Source organism: Ixodes scapularis, unplaced genomic scaffold (assembly GCF_016920785.2).
Source record: "Ixodes scapularis isolate PalLabHiFi unplaced genomic scaffold, ASM1692078v2 PGA_scaffold2__306_contigs__length_199485367, whole genome shotgun sequence".
In the NCBI taxonomy this organism is placed as follows: domain Eukaryota; kingdom Metazoa; phylum Arthropoda; class Arachnida; order Ixodida; family Ixodidae; genus Ixodes; species Ixodes scapularis.
In genome coordinates, this window is record NW_024609857.1 from 135,575,936 (window position 1) to 135,590,924 (window position 14,989).

Genomic DNA, 14,989 nt, shown 5'->3' on the forward strand with positions numbered 1-14,989 from the left:
CTCATGCAAAAAGCGTGCACGAATATTGTTAAAACGCATCTTGGCTTTCACGATGAAACGTGAGCTAAAATCGCTTTGCTTTTAATAACGCGGTGGCGATTGATCGAGTTCTTTTGTGGCTTTGGAAGTAACTTAGCTGGTTTCAATCCACTGTGTTTCGTCATGAATACTGTCACGTTATTAGACGTATTCCTCGAAAGGCACACGCGGCCAGATGTTTGTACCAGAGTAAGACGCGAGGTGTCGTCTATTACCTCAACCTCGTTAAACGATACCTCGTGTAAACGAGGTATCGTTTATTAAAACTATATAGGTCGGATAAGAGTACGGCGCCTCGCGAACGAGTTTACGAAGCACTCAGGTTTCGGCGGAAACAAGAACGAATGTTCAACGAAGTTAATGGGAGGAGGGAGGCGAGCTGGTTAAGTACTGACATTTTTTAACCTGTGAGAAAACTGAAGGACAGGACGACAGAAATCTCCAAACACAACTTAGGTTTATTTCACAAAACACAACCTTATATAGACAACCCAGACAAAGAACGCCATGAGACCAAAGAAAGCACTAATAAGAATGCTGACTCACGCGTACCTAAACCAGGATACGCGTATCTAGAGAGGGTACACTTTAACCGCCAAACCAAGACTCCGTAGCTAAGAGAGGTAGATTTCACTGCGATAATTCTAAAGACAGCTGAGAACATAGTCAAGGTGAACAACCGAAGACAGCTATGCACTATAACGAAAAGGTAAAGCTGCACCTAAAATTCACAACCACAACACCCTTCCCCCATCCCCCCCCCCCCCCCCCCCCCCTAAAAAGAGAAGACAAGGAGGACTACGTTGGTCGTCTTTTACGTAAGCCAGCCAGAAAGACATCGCAAAAAAGAGATAGTAGAATGCACATTCCCAAGCAGCACCAAACGTGTGTCCTCCGATCGGCCAAGTGTTGGTCATAGTCTGGCCAGCTTGACCACCAGCAAGTTGTTGGCCAACAGAGGCAAAAGCGTAGCCAGCAATTGTCCGGCCACCGAGTATCCTTTTTCAGCTTGGCCGACATAGACAAAATCATGGCTGGCAAGTGACCGTACACCTACTGTGCGTTTTCTGCATGGCCTCAAATAACATATAAACGACCGAAAAACACGTGGCCAACGGTGCTGTTTCTTAGCCTGACCGCCAGAAATAAAAGTCATGGCAGGCAAGTGGGCGGACATCGACCGTTCGTTTTCTGCTTTGACACAGGTGACATTTAAACGACCGGCGAGTGTCTTTACAACTGTACAGGTTTTTAGCTTGGCTCTCTATTCGGCAACGCATAGCACGATCTATCTCTTGGGTGGCCTAAGCATCAACGCTTCCTCAACCTCCTCACCATCTCACTTTACTGCTTTCCTCACGCTAACGGTTTTGGCCGTTTTGACCGCTGGGTGGGAGCTAAGGACGCAGCGGTAAACGCGCGCCATTTTGTAAACGAGACGTTGCCTGCGGAGCTGCTTAGGAAATGCAGTGATCATTCTTCAGCGCTGATGTGCTTGAATTAGTGATTTTGGTCAGACCTCTGTGATTACGATTGAGCCGAGAATCATCTGTGTTCGAGGAAATCAGCGAGGTTCGCGAAACCCGCCTTCATGGCCGCTCCGATACGACGGTAAGCGGAAGAGGTCTCGCTCTGACAAACCGGGCCTGGCTGCTGGGCGGCTGGGCTGGCTGTTACGCGGCCTTAACTAGTTACGCGGACCTTACTGGTTCGCAGCAACAGTTAGGGTGAAAGCGGTTGTTCAGCATGCAGGCACCTGCTTCCAGGGCCAAGACAGCCCGACGGGGCCGATGAAGCAGCGCTGACCTTCGCCTGAGGAATTCGGAGTGGGCCGAGGACGATAAAGTGGCAATCCGGCTGACACAAAGAGCAGGCCCGGATTCGGTGGTGGTCGCCGGACCAGCTGCCTACAGACAGAAATCCTCCAGCTTTTTTTGGCCCTCGTTTAACGGAGACCCTGGCAGACGTCCTGTTCGAAACTGCGGAGCAGCGGGATGGGCCCTGTGTATCAACTCTGACGCGTTTCGTCTCAAGCGCTGACGAGTGTCTTTCGAAAACATTTACTTGCGATTAAGCTGTGCGACGCCTGCATTTGGAGTGGGCTGTTTATATCGTAAGGACGCCCTCAAGTTTTATGTACGTATCACGTTCGTTCGCGCGTTGCGTGATCAAAATCCGTGCGCTGTGTTGCGCCTGGAAGCAACTTCTGGAAATTGTGTTGATTTCTTAGTTTCACATGCTGATTGCAACGGTCGTTGCAAATAAATTTTTTATTCCGATATTTTGCCTTGTTTCTTTACTACAGAATGTCCATACCTCGATGCTTCTCTTCTACGCCGTGTTTAACAGACATCTTAGGCATTCGCGAAATTATCAGAAGTGGATAATTCCAATGGGTAAGCAAATACAGGCTCTAGGTTTGTGACCCTGTTACCCTGGTTCCTTGTGTTAAAGCTTCACCATATAATGTTTCACCTTTTGTGAATCATTAAACAAAATACACGCATCATAAACACACTAGACACATGGTTGACAATGCGGAGCGCCAGTCCGGTTGCTTCTTGCGCAGGGGTTGCGGTGACGTCAGAACGCCGAGCTCTGATTGGATCAATTGGAAGGATAGTGGCTGGACCGCAGGGTAGCTAGCATTGAGGTCAACGCACTATATTTACACTCAAAGTAAATCAAAACTCGACGTTCTCTTGTCATCGCATCCACTTCGCGAGAAGCTTAGGAACTTGTGCTGCCCATAAATGCTGATAGTACACTGAAGGTATCCTTACGGTCTACATGAAGTGCGCTCTTAGTCTATTAGGAATGCACTTGAGTCTCATAAATTTACACATGTACTGTGCTTGTAATGTACTGGAAGTATACAAGCAGTGTGCTATAAGTAGAAAAAGTATATTTTCTTGTTTCGTGAAAGTGTGAAATGAGTATGTTATTAATACATCCTTTAAGTACGCACTCAGTAAGCTTTCAGCATTCTGATTCTGTACTGGTTTTTACCAAGGGCATGCAGCTGTGCCCTGCTTTTTCATTTTGAAGTCTCTTGCAACCACCGCTCGATAGCGGAGGTTACGGTGACGGTCACCTCTCATGGGCGTAGGCAGGAGAAAATTATTCAATATAGCGGAACGCCAGGAAAGCATAAAATGGTAAGAAAACACTTAAAACTGGCACTTTCTAGGCAATAATATAAAAATGTCGACTTTCGAAGGGATTTATGAAAAAGGCAGGCACACTTTATAATAATGCATTCAGGCATTTATAGGCAAATGCCTAAAACCCCGGGCGCTCTTTATAAATCGTTAAACATTTCCTGAAATTTGTTAACGAAGCATTTGTGAAGTCGGCAACTGACAATTAGTAAACAATTAGGGCAAATGACCGGGCCAAAAGTGGGTGGCCAGCGGCGCGACAGAAGTGACCGGCAAGCAGCTGGACAAAGTAAGAGGCCAGTGGCCGAACAAAGTGGATGGCCGGTGGCCCGCCATATGAAAATGGCCGGTCACAGGACAAGGACCAAACACATGACTTGCCAAGCAATTTGTCCAATCACTGGCCAATGGAAAAATGGTTCGCCAAAGTAAACTGGCCGACTGCGGGCCTTTGACTGTGCTGCTTGGGTTGATATCGATAGGAACTGAGATGAAAGTCGAAGTGAAAACAAACAACCACTAAGCGCCAAAAGAGCAAATGCAAATAGCAACAAAAAGGGTATACATCAAGAAACACCTATATGCTATTGCCTAGATAAACGGACATGTTGCTAAAATAGTAGACTCCTGCAAAAATCCTTGAAAAATGCGCGCGACGCGCGACGAATTATGGGAGCCCTGGGTACGCTCCTCCCTTCATGTTTCCTCCAGCTACCACGAAACGTACACGAGCGAGCGCATGTTACCAGTACTGGATCGCACCGCTCGAGCAGAGAGAGGGAAGAGCGGCGTTCAAGAGAGAAGGAAACGTCAGTGCAGAGTCAGGCGAGCACACGTAAATGGGGAAGGATTCTCGCGTTGTCTGGCTGGCCAGGCTGGCTCTTTCTCAGCCTTCCTCTTTCAACCGTCTCCGTCGTCTGCCACACCAACGCTTTGTCGTAGCCTTCCACAGTTGGGAAGCGAAAATAACTATTGAAGAAGCAGCCTCCACACCACATTACACAAACTGGATTCGGTGATACCGCAAGACGTGAAGACAGACAGCACAGACACGGTACAAGCACGGTACGTCGCCAACGATGTTCCGGCGGGCGTCTGCGACGGCTGCTGGCGGTAGCTTCCGCGACTCACGCGCAATCGCGGAGGCGCAACGAGAAAGCTCGTGATCTGCACTTTGGGTTCTCCGAAATTCCCTGCCGTCGTGGCGCTGCACGTATTGCTTCATGTCTATTAGCGTGCCTACGAATCATCGACTATATTATTGTGCTTCTAACAATTCCTTACGCCTTAATACTTTCCCGAACAACGACACAATTAGTACACGAAGAGAGATGATTTCCCAATTGTGAACCATCTGATTTGATTTTCACCGCTCTTTTGTGCTCAATTATTTTTTGTGTGTTCCAGATAGCATGTACTTAACTCCCCCCTTATGTAATGTCCTTCGCAGAAGGATCATTAAGGTATTTCAATAAATAAATAAAATGTATTAATTAATTAATCTATCATTAAGACACCTAGCCGTCTTACCAACATTGAGCTTGAGGTCGCGTGAGTTTAATGTTCTCTCCTCGTTTTCGTTTTTTTTTGGGGGGGGGGGAGGGGGAAGGGTAGTTTTGGTTGTCTATTTGTGGTTCTCTTATTGCATTGTTGACCCCTTCCTTATTTTGCTTAGCGGTTTTCAGTTGTTCAGCATGACTATCTGCTTAATTAGTCTAATCCGTATCACGGGGAAATTTACCGCTCCGAGTTGCTTAGACATGGTTGGGGGTTGATGTGTAAACCCTTAAGGTTCCTTTATCCTGGTTTGGGGGTTGATGGGGTACCCTCTTTAGATACGCGTGATGGTGATATTGCCATAAGTGTCTTCGTTGGTCTGTTCGGGATATTTGTCTTGGCTGTGTATATAAGGCTGTGTTTTGTTAAATAATCCTCAGCTGTGTTTGAAGATTTGTGTTGTCTTGTCCTTCCGCGTCTCCACTCTCCAGGGTTAAACAGTGACAATTGATGTTTTTAATCTGTCATCGCGCAAGCCGTCGTTTGCAGCCATTCCCAAGAGCGGGCAAGATATTGGAGCTCGCGTGTTGTCAATCTCTATAACAAAGGCTATGAATATTAATAACATATTTGTTAGAGATGGTAGAGTGTTGAACTTATTATGGAAGATCATTTATAATAAAGAATGGAGATTTCGTTCACTTAACAGGATATACTCTCAGCAGGGAGTGTAATATTATAAGTTATTGAGGATATCACACAAGCTGTAATGTAGATAGTTGAGCGTGTTGGTTTCTAATTTACGATAAGGAAAGGGGGAGATGGAAGAAAACGTCAATGACCCTCTTTCCTTATCGTAAATCACGCAAGCTACATCTTAATTTACCCTTCGGCAGCTGGCAACCAGTGTTGGCCTCGGTATGATACTGGAGGGCGAGGGCGAAGCAAAGAGGTGACGCGTCCGCACCAAGTTCGCCCACACATGTCAAACTCGCTATTGTGCACCTAAATCAAATAATATTCTTGATGCATTGGAATGCACGGATCACTTTAAAAAAAGCCCTCGTAAGGTGCTTGAAGACGTTTTCTCACTGCACCAGGGCGCAAGAAAATGTGTGTACACGTGTCCAAGTACTTGCACACGTATGCAGGAGACTGTTTGGAGATTGAGCTTGAAATAATTAAGCTCATTTTAAGTTTCCTTTTGTTGTCAAAAGCCACAAGAATAACCAGGCATTGCCAGAGGAATTTATGAGTGTAAGAGTCTCCATATGTCCCAGGAAGTTCGCTGCAAGTATATTTCAGATATATATAGAAGGGATAAGCATTCAAATATTTTATAAATGCTGTGCCAGGATTTAAATATTGAAATATTATTTTCCAATGCTGAATGAAGACTAACTAAATATGAATACATTTACGAGGTGGCTTCCTATTGTTGCATTACAGTGCAGGTTTAAACACACTGTAGAATATTTCTGTAACTCAATGTAACAAGCTGATCTTTGACAGCTTATATCATTTTATTAAAGCAATTAACGAATTAAATTTTAGTTTTAATATGGATGTGGATATGGATATGGATTAATATGGATGTGGATAACTATAACTTATCACTTTTTCTAAAAGGTGCCAGCGAATTGAGGCTAATTAACTATTGGTTAGTCTTTTATACCCCTGCACACGTTCCGATATGGCATACCAACACACTCTGTAAGAGTCCTTAAAGAGAAGCTGAACTCCCCAAAACATTGCCTTTTCTGGATTTGACACACCAGTGAATAACCGTAATTTCCAGGAGAAACTCAATGTTAGTACCACATTTATCTAGCAAAGCCTCTTTTTTTGAGTGTGGAGAAATTCCTAAACATGTTTTCCTATTCGTGGTCGATATTTAAAAAATAAGCTTGTTTTGTAGTAGCTCTTAACTCCAGACGTGATTGCGAGGTAAATATTATAATAATGTTCTTGAGGAAAGTTCGCTTTGTGACATACCTGCCCTGTCGGCCACTTTCTTTTTTTTATATTGTTCAGTGTTCTTTTAAGTGCGCTGAAATCTAGTGGTGTCTTGCCGCATAAAAACAAGTTTGAGTATGCTTTGAACAATCTGCTTATTAAACAGACTGATATACACGGGGATTTAAATATATGTCACGCATCGTGTCCGGAAAACGATAGCACATAATTTTGTAATATAAAACGGACTAACCGATCACTTATGTTTAGGGGTGATTGAATAGACAATTTATCAACCCAATTTTGTATACAGTATTGTACTAAAAACAGCACTGCCGAATTTTTATAGTTTTTGGCATTAAGCGTGCAAATAGATAATTTAGTTGAGGCTTACAACTTACCTGCATTGAATGTTTTTTGTTCGACCCAGGAGATCAACGTGGCCCGCTGAGTATTGTTCGATGACGTCTTTCACATCGTAAGGCTTCAGGGCCTCCTTAAATTTCCTCCGCGCTACAAAATACTTTATCTGAAAAAAAGAAGCATTGGCGTGTAAATCTGCATACTAAAACGTTGAAGAGTATTCTATCATATGGGTACTCTAATATTTTACGCAATGGAAAGCTTTTTAAGTGAGACCCAACCCCAGAACTACTGCTATCCTTCCGTCCGCGTATTTCCCCGGTAAGCGTAGGGAGGAGTTTCGACCTCACCTGTCGCCAAGGCTTGAAGTGAAATTCGACTTCACCCGGTGATGCATGTCATGTGACCCCGTCCCGTGACATCAGATCACGTGATGTCAATTTGTTCTCTTAATGTAGCGATAACGACTTTAAATCCCGTGGCACCCTGATGTAGCATACCATGGCCACATTATTTGACCTCAGGTAGCAGATTCTACATCATATCGCTCATGGGCACTTGACTCAGTGACGTTATCTGACGTGACGTCGTCATGGCACTTTAGGTCACCTGACGTCAGTTTTCCGGCTAATTTGTTTTGAGGAAATTGACGTCACGTGGCGACAATTTTAATGATAAATCTGTTCCTCTTCGCCTCATGCAGGCACTATGCTTGGCATCCACATAAACTATTTTGAAATCGATAAAAAATGTATAATTTTGAATTGTACTCTGTATATGGAAATGCAGTTATAATTTTATTATTTGTCTTATTATCTCAAAACCACATGCAGAGAAACGTGGCTTTTGCTTAGGAGACACAGAAATAACGGTATCACAAAACGAACGTTGTACATTGCAAAACAAAGACTACAAAAATAAATTGACCAGAATGAGAAACACCAGAACCCATAAAGTGGCGTGTCGTCAATACACTTACCTTCCGAAGTGAACGAATAGCGTTTTTATGCTGTTTCGTCAGTACGGTAAGCCTAGGTTCTTCAGGTTCCTCGTCTGAAAAAAAAATTATTTCCGAAAACAAACTTATTTTATTTGAGAATAGGAGTGCAGCACTAATTATAGATCACATAAACGAAAAGCTACGCCACTGGAAAATTCATGCAAGTTTCCATGCATTTCAGGATGAATACTTTATGTTTACCATAAACACTCAAGAAATGTTGTATTCTACTCCAGTCTGATATTGTATCTTCAATTCAATGGAAACCAATGCTTTCACAACTGACGTGACTGGATGGCTCCTAAGCTGCTGGATATATAGCATTTGTGCACGCGATAAACCACTCACTTTATAGAGGGTTACAGATGCTAAATTACTTTCGAACCCATCATTAGAATGCTGTGTTTAGTGACATCCGCCATAAAATCATATTACAATATGGGGGGACATCATGGTAGGATGCATCAATATAATGCATTTATTTACGAAGTTATCATACAAGTTTCTTTTATAAGGCCAGACTTACGCTTTTCTCGAGGTGTAAAAGGTTCTTGCACGCCACCAACTTAAAATCTAGAAACCAGCATAGAAGTTTGCGGAGAGTCCGTTCCGCCCTCATAATACACGCAAAGGTACAGGATATTTTGGGGAAAAAGCGCTTCCATTGTCTCTTTAGTAAATGCAGTATCAGTATTTAATGTCCTGTAACTGCCATAAAGTGGCACTGACTCTACGAAGAAGTCAACCTTTATCATTTCTATGGTATGGTAAAGCTCCGATGTTGATACTTTACATTTTTTCAACCACCTTCAATATAGTTTTCCGGTATCTCATTATACCTCTTTTTTTTCTTAAAAATCAGCATCCCAGGATTATAAACAGTCGCCTAAAATAATTTTTTAACGATTCTATGTTTCCGGTTGCGTAGACGTATCAAAACCCTCAACAACTGAGAAGCCATCTTCCCACGTTTCACTGGAGTGTTTCTTAGTTACTCACGATCATTTATTTCTTGCAAACATAAGTGATACAATTAAATGTGATACAAGTAAATAAGAATTAACACTTTAATTTTAATGTTTAGTGACTCACTCACGAGTAAATTTGACAATATGAACAAATCACATTAACCTAGCACGTGACAACATCAACAAGCTCTGTCTCCTCTAAATGTTGTACCAAAGGCGGGTTGCGATAAACATTTCTGACAGAATCTTCAATCACGTTTTCCACGAAGCTATAAAGAAAGGATTCCCGACTTTTGGTGCTCATGGGAATATGCAAAGCCAGACCAATGCATCGACGCAGCAGTCGCAGGCCATTCCTGAGTACGTGCTTCATGCTTCGTGCCTTGCAAGGACAAACAGTACGCCATTGGGGTCACCATGCAGCGGTCGGCGGTCGTATGAGAACGTTCCAAGGAGAAGCAGAGTAGCTCATATCTTCTAACCAGCAATGATATGTTCCCAATCAGGTCAACATTGAGTAGTCCGCTTGTCATTGCTTAAATGCTCTGAGCTTTGAGTACCTGGATAGTTAGGTTTCTTAATCAAGATAAGTTTTCTTTACTCGACATTATCATGCAAACCTAGGAAAGTCTGAGCCTCAATCGCATTATTTCTAACAGGAACCCTTCCATTAGTACACCAAGGAATGTCAAGCTTTCGCCCCTACGTCTCACTTTGGGACAATGGCATACACGTAACTTGCGATGTATATGAACAAAAAAAAAAAAGCGAGAATGAAGAACACAACAGGCCAGAAACCAGCGGGCGCTCTTTCTCGCTACGAGGTGGGCAGTTGGATAAAACAAAATGTTGGGTAGAACATTCTGTTGGAATTGTTAGTAGCTGTAGACACGCGCCCAATAGCTCTAAGAAAGTGTGTGGACAAAGGTATGGACTGATTTGTAGCAAATGCCTGACCTCCAACGAAATATGTGTCTGCGCATTGAATATACTATTTCTTAAATTTGTAAAGCTGCCGCTTAAAAAAAAGTATGGTCGTAAATGTAATAACAGATTCGATTCAGGTGCTATATATTACTCGACACGGCGTCTTAAATTGCAATGCCAAGCAACTTGTGTTTTAGTATCCGAAAGGAGCTCCTAAGGTCTAGGACCCGTGTAAGTGCAAAACAGTTTTTTGCGGTGCTTGAAATAGGAAGTGAAGCATCAGCATTGCAAGATGATTTGATATTTTCGTAATTTATTTTCATTTCAGAGTTGTATCACCCTCGCCAGAGTCGTAAATGAGGACGAGTGAGAACATTCATTCCCCCATTTCATATTTTGTTTATTCCAAGGGAATGACGTCTCAACCTAAATACCTCCTAGCAATGAGGAAGAAGAGGCATTTCTGCCAGTCATTTTTATTTTATTTTCTGCTTTCACACAAGCTACGCAGTGTATGTTTGATTGCACGAGACTTTCGACCTCTGTTTAAAGTTTAAAGGTTATTTCACACCTTATCAAAAACAGTCACGAGGTTCTAATAGTTTTTCTTTACATTCCTGGGTAAAGAAAACGTCTCAAAATATGATTAATTAAAATGAAGTGCGACAAGTGGACTTACATGGGAGGCCTATGGCCTGGTGTGGTAAGAATGTTCACTTTATTTTTTCTTACAAATTGAGGTTCAGTGATGATTATGAACATGCACTGTACAATATTTTATAAAATTAACCCGCCCCCCCACTCCACTTTTTTTTTGTAAGACGATGCGTTATGGTGTGAGAAGGGAGCCCAACCAATATTTTTTTACAGCGTGACGCATATTTTACTAAAAAAAAAAGAAACGTAACTGCATGAAATCGAAATCGAAACTGGACTGGGGAGGAAGAGAGACTCTAGAGGAGGTGAAAGTTACCGGAAGTGACGTCGTGGTGCAATTTGTTTTTTTCAATCAGCGTAATTGCATTTTTTAGAAGCCACAAATAGTGGCCGTCATGTTTTCAGTCGATTTTTACTATTGAATGTGTGCATTCAATAACTCACGACTTCGATTATCATTTGGTGGTTGTGTTTAAACCATAGAAAACGGCACGTGACCATGGAGAAGAGAGTGAGCGCGACTAAAAACGGCCAGTTCTCGATCGGCTGTTTTCGGGCTGAAAGAGAACGAATTTCGAGCCAGAAATAGTATTCTGGGTAGTTCGGCTCTCATATGTCATGTACAAATAAAATCCTTGGTGAGCATAAACATTTAGAAAGTGGAGCCAGCTAAGAGACGATCGTATCGTCCCTTATGTGTCTGTATCGTCCCTTATGTGTCTCCACTTTCTAAATGTTTTAAACGCACCAACACGCTCAAATAGTACAAGCATAAACACCCTGCCAGTTTCCCTTTAATCATCAGAAGCTCGTCTTGTTATACACAATCTCCAAACTTCGCCTAGCCTCAGTGATGTTACGCGTAATTTTAACAAACGTGCTCAAACTGAGCCCATCGAAAATTTCTGCTAAGCACACGATGTTGAGCTCGAATGCTCGAAACCATATGCGACGAGGTGCATTTTGATCGTTTTAAATAAATGTTGCAATATTCTTAAAGGAATAGTTCCTTGCCCGTTTTTTTAAATTATATTTTAATAGTTACACGATGAATAATGACGGAATTCAAGCTTCGTTAGACGATGGCCATCCATCGACAGTTTACAAGAATTCATCATACAACATTGGCAGTAATTACCCTTTTCGACACGAAGCGTGTCGTTGGATCCGAAGCCTCGCCTATCGTAGAGGTGGCCTTCGTTTTCAACACGAGAGGAGCCGAGTTCACACCGAACGGTGACGCGGCCCACATGTCAAATGCATGCTGAAACCACGTGACTAAATAATGGCGAACTCGCAAAATTCATGCCGGAGCTACCACATGAAGTGCACCTCTGAAAATGAAATATTGAGCTTAAAGCGATGAGTTCAAACCAAACCTGCCTAAGCATTCTTGGATCGACGCCTAGCCTCTAGTCGGTCGAAATTTCTTTTGCAACCTTGCTACTTTTTATGTTAATTTTCTTTGTGCGCTGTCAAAATATTATTTTCGTGATTTCATTGGTGAAACGCATTTTTGAAGCACACCGAAAGCACACATGGGGCCAATATCTCATCACGGAAGTATCGCTCGGCGAAAGTAATGTAATTTTATATGGACAATTAAGTAAAGCGGCTATTCAAAAAGCTGCAAAAAACCCATATATTGAACGAATTCGGAGGGAAAGTTCATCTGCGTCTTTTGCACGTATTGTGGTGACGTCAGAACACCGAGCTGTCATTGGCTCTGATTGAGGGATGATGGGTAGACCTCAAAGCAAGCTGCTTTGAGGTCCACAGGCTACACCATCATTGATAGCTTCATGACCAGCATAGAATACTGCATAAATACACCATTTGAGCGAACATCAGCATCTCTAATTCTAATATTTTTTTGTGCATCATAATCAAGGCAATCTCGGTGTACATGAACACATAAAATAAGATGATGCCGATGATGATGATAATGCTCACAAGATGAAACATGTCGCTCGTTGCGGGTACTAACCACTGTAATTAGGATACTTCAGATAAAATCGTACCGATTGCAATATAACTTGACGTTATATAAAACAATTCGAAATGACTGGCGTACCTTTTTGGTAATTTATTCTTTAATTCATACATTATTATACTGTGCTCGGCAAGAGCTCATGCATTTGTAATAATGGACAATGAGATTAGATATAAGTTTGAAAACCCTTAAATGTTACAAAATAAACGGTAAAAAGGTCAATGCGCATGGCTCCGAAACACTAATGCAGATATTATGTTGGGACAAAAAACTAATTAGAAAGACTTGATTAAAGCATAAGATAAGAAAAACCCGCGAAAGTAATATCAGAACATGTAAATAGCTGGTGTGAAAATAAATCAATGATCTAATCAATAAAAGCATTGATAACTATCAAATCTTGTTCATATGGCCTTAAACTCCATGTAGAGCAGTTGCGGGGGTCCTAAAGGCGCCTATGTGCGCGGTAAACAGTACGGAGAATCTAACAGTTAAAAACAATTCAAACGAAACGCTTCAGCACACTTTCTGCTACCGTTTAACAATTTTAACGGTAATATGCATGCTTATCAAAAAACTTGCGTGCCATTTTTTAATAAATTACGCACAACTCATTAATACACGCGGCAATAATTTTGAGAATTGGTACTCTAAAAGACTATGAAAATATGGCATGCTGATTTAAATAAAGAAATAAATGTTTCTTAGAATTATTAGGTGTGTATTTCTTTTTTCTGTATATTCCCCCTCATTACTTAAATGTACGGAGCGGTCACACCTATACTTATAGATTAGGATATATTTTTATTATATACAATGCAGTGTCCAATGAAGTACTTGAAATGAAGCTTTGACTAGCAGAGTAGGGGGTATAAGTTCAAAATATGTTTTTGTTCACGACTTCATTTAAGCCGTCAACGGTTATTAAATAGCGAAACAAGTTTTCTCCCCGGAAATTCTTGTATTTAAATGTCTTAAACGAACTAGTTCCTTACAAATAAAAAGGATAGCTCATTTAGCCACAAATGGGTCGCTGATGACAATTTTCGCTGAGACTGATACTTGGAGCATTTATGGTGAATTGGAACTGATTATTTGAATCAAATGTTAGTGATGAATATATAATAATATACAAGTGCATGTAATGTTCCAAAAATGAGTTTCTATTTTTTGTTTTGCTTTTCTGTCGCAAAAATAAACTGCACATTGCGTAACTTTCATTCTCCCCCTAAATATAGCGATGGCGGTCCGAAACAGAAGTCAAAGATTCGGAACTGGCCGTTACCTTACCAAGTTATCAAGAATTTTTGAACTTTTCAAAGGGAGAATGGTGGTGGTCAGAGCTCTCGTATAAACAGAGCTGAATGGCGCAAGTTAGGGAAAATAGGCAAAAACGGGCCTCATATTTCTATCGAAGTGTTTAGAAAATCCCTTACAACTCTTGAATGAAAAAAAAACGGTTGGTTTTGAAACTTTGGCATCTGCTTGATACCGCTGGTGCTACCTTTGGGTAAATATTGAGCGTTCGGCGTTGCATAGTTTTTTTTTCGGTGAAAATAACACTAATTTTTGTTTTAAAGGAGACCTTGCACAATGGTATTTTTTACATATTGAAGATGTAGTAGGCCGTCGGGAAGCCGAGTTCCTTAAAACGCCTCAGTTTGTGAGCACATATAGCAAATCATACTCTGGATGCATACGATACTCACACTATTCCAACACCTACCGTTCCCGATTTACGGGGGCGTGCGTGATAACGGATTCGATTAGTATCTGTAGAATTTTGAATATTGAAAAGCTATGGATACTTGTCGTACAAATCCAGAAAAAACAAAATGGCTCAACTATAGTGTCACATTATCTCATACTTCAAGGTAGACTCGCTCCCCACTCATAAAATTTGAACAAACCATGGTTATTTTAACATTAAGTGCAAATAACTTATTTCATCATGCAAATAAATCCCCTCTAAATCAGGTGACATCGGCTTCTCATGAGAAAAAATTGCTCTTTTGAAAACGCAGGTAATTGTATCTTAAATGCATACCTTCACACACTCAAAAAAAGAAAATCATAGGCAGCAATCTTTGACGAAAGCATTAGCTTGGAGTAAAGCCGGTAACGTCTGTAACCGCAAAAAAAAAAAATGGAAAGAAATGGCCAGTCCCTCATAGGCGGAGCGAAACTGCTCCTAGATAATCATTGGCGGCTGCCTCACGAGAGCGCGCACTCAGTAGCCGTCTCGTGCAAAGCGTTGCCGGAGGGGGAGGAGGGGCTGCGGCCGCTTCAAAAAAAACGCACGCTTGGCCGCAGCTCTCGTGGCAAGCGCCGCAGCTCTCGTGGCAAGTTGCAGGAGGGGGAAAGGGAGGCAGGACCGCTTCACGAGAGAGCCCGCTCTCGGCCGCCGCTCTTGTGTCAGGCGTTGCCG

General features: G+C 42.0%; 1 protein-coding gene across 1 annotated transcript in view; it reads right to left on the reverse strand.

Annotated features, from left to right (window-relative positions):
- The window catches only part of LOC8032439 (potassium voltage-gated channel subfamily KQT member 1), a 101,339-nt gene that overhangs the window by 20,464 nt on the left and 65,886 nt on the right, over positions 1-14,989 (reverse strand). Inside the window, exons 11-12 of the mRNA XM_042291554.1 lie at positions 7,996-8,069; positions 7,055-7,182 (exon numbers count right to left, since the gene is read on the reverse strand). Of these exons, the coding sequence (XP_042147488.1) occupies positions 7,055-7,182; positions 7,996-8,069 (202 nt within the window). The remainder of the gene's footprint in view (positions 1-7,054; positions 7,183-7,995; positions 8,070-14,989) is intronic.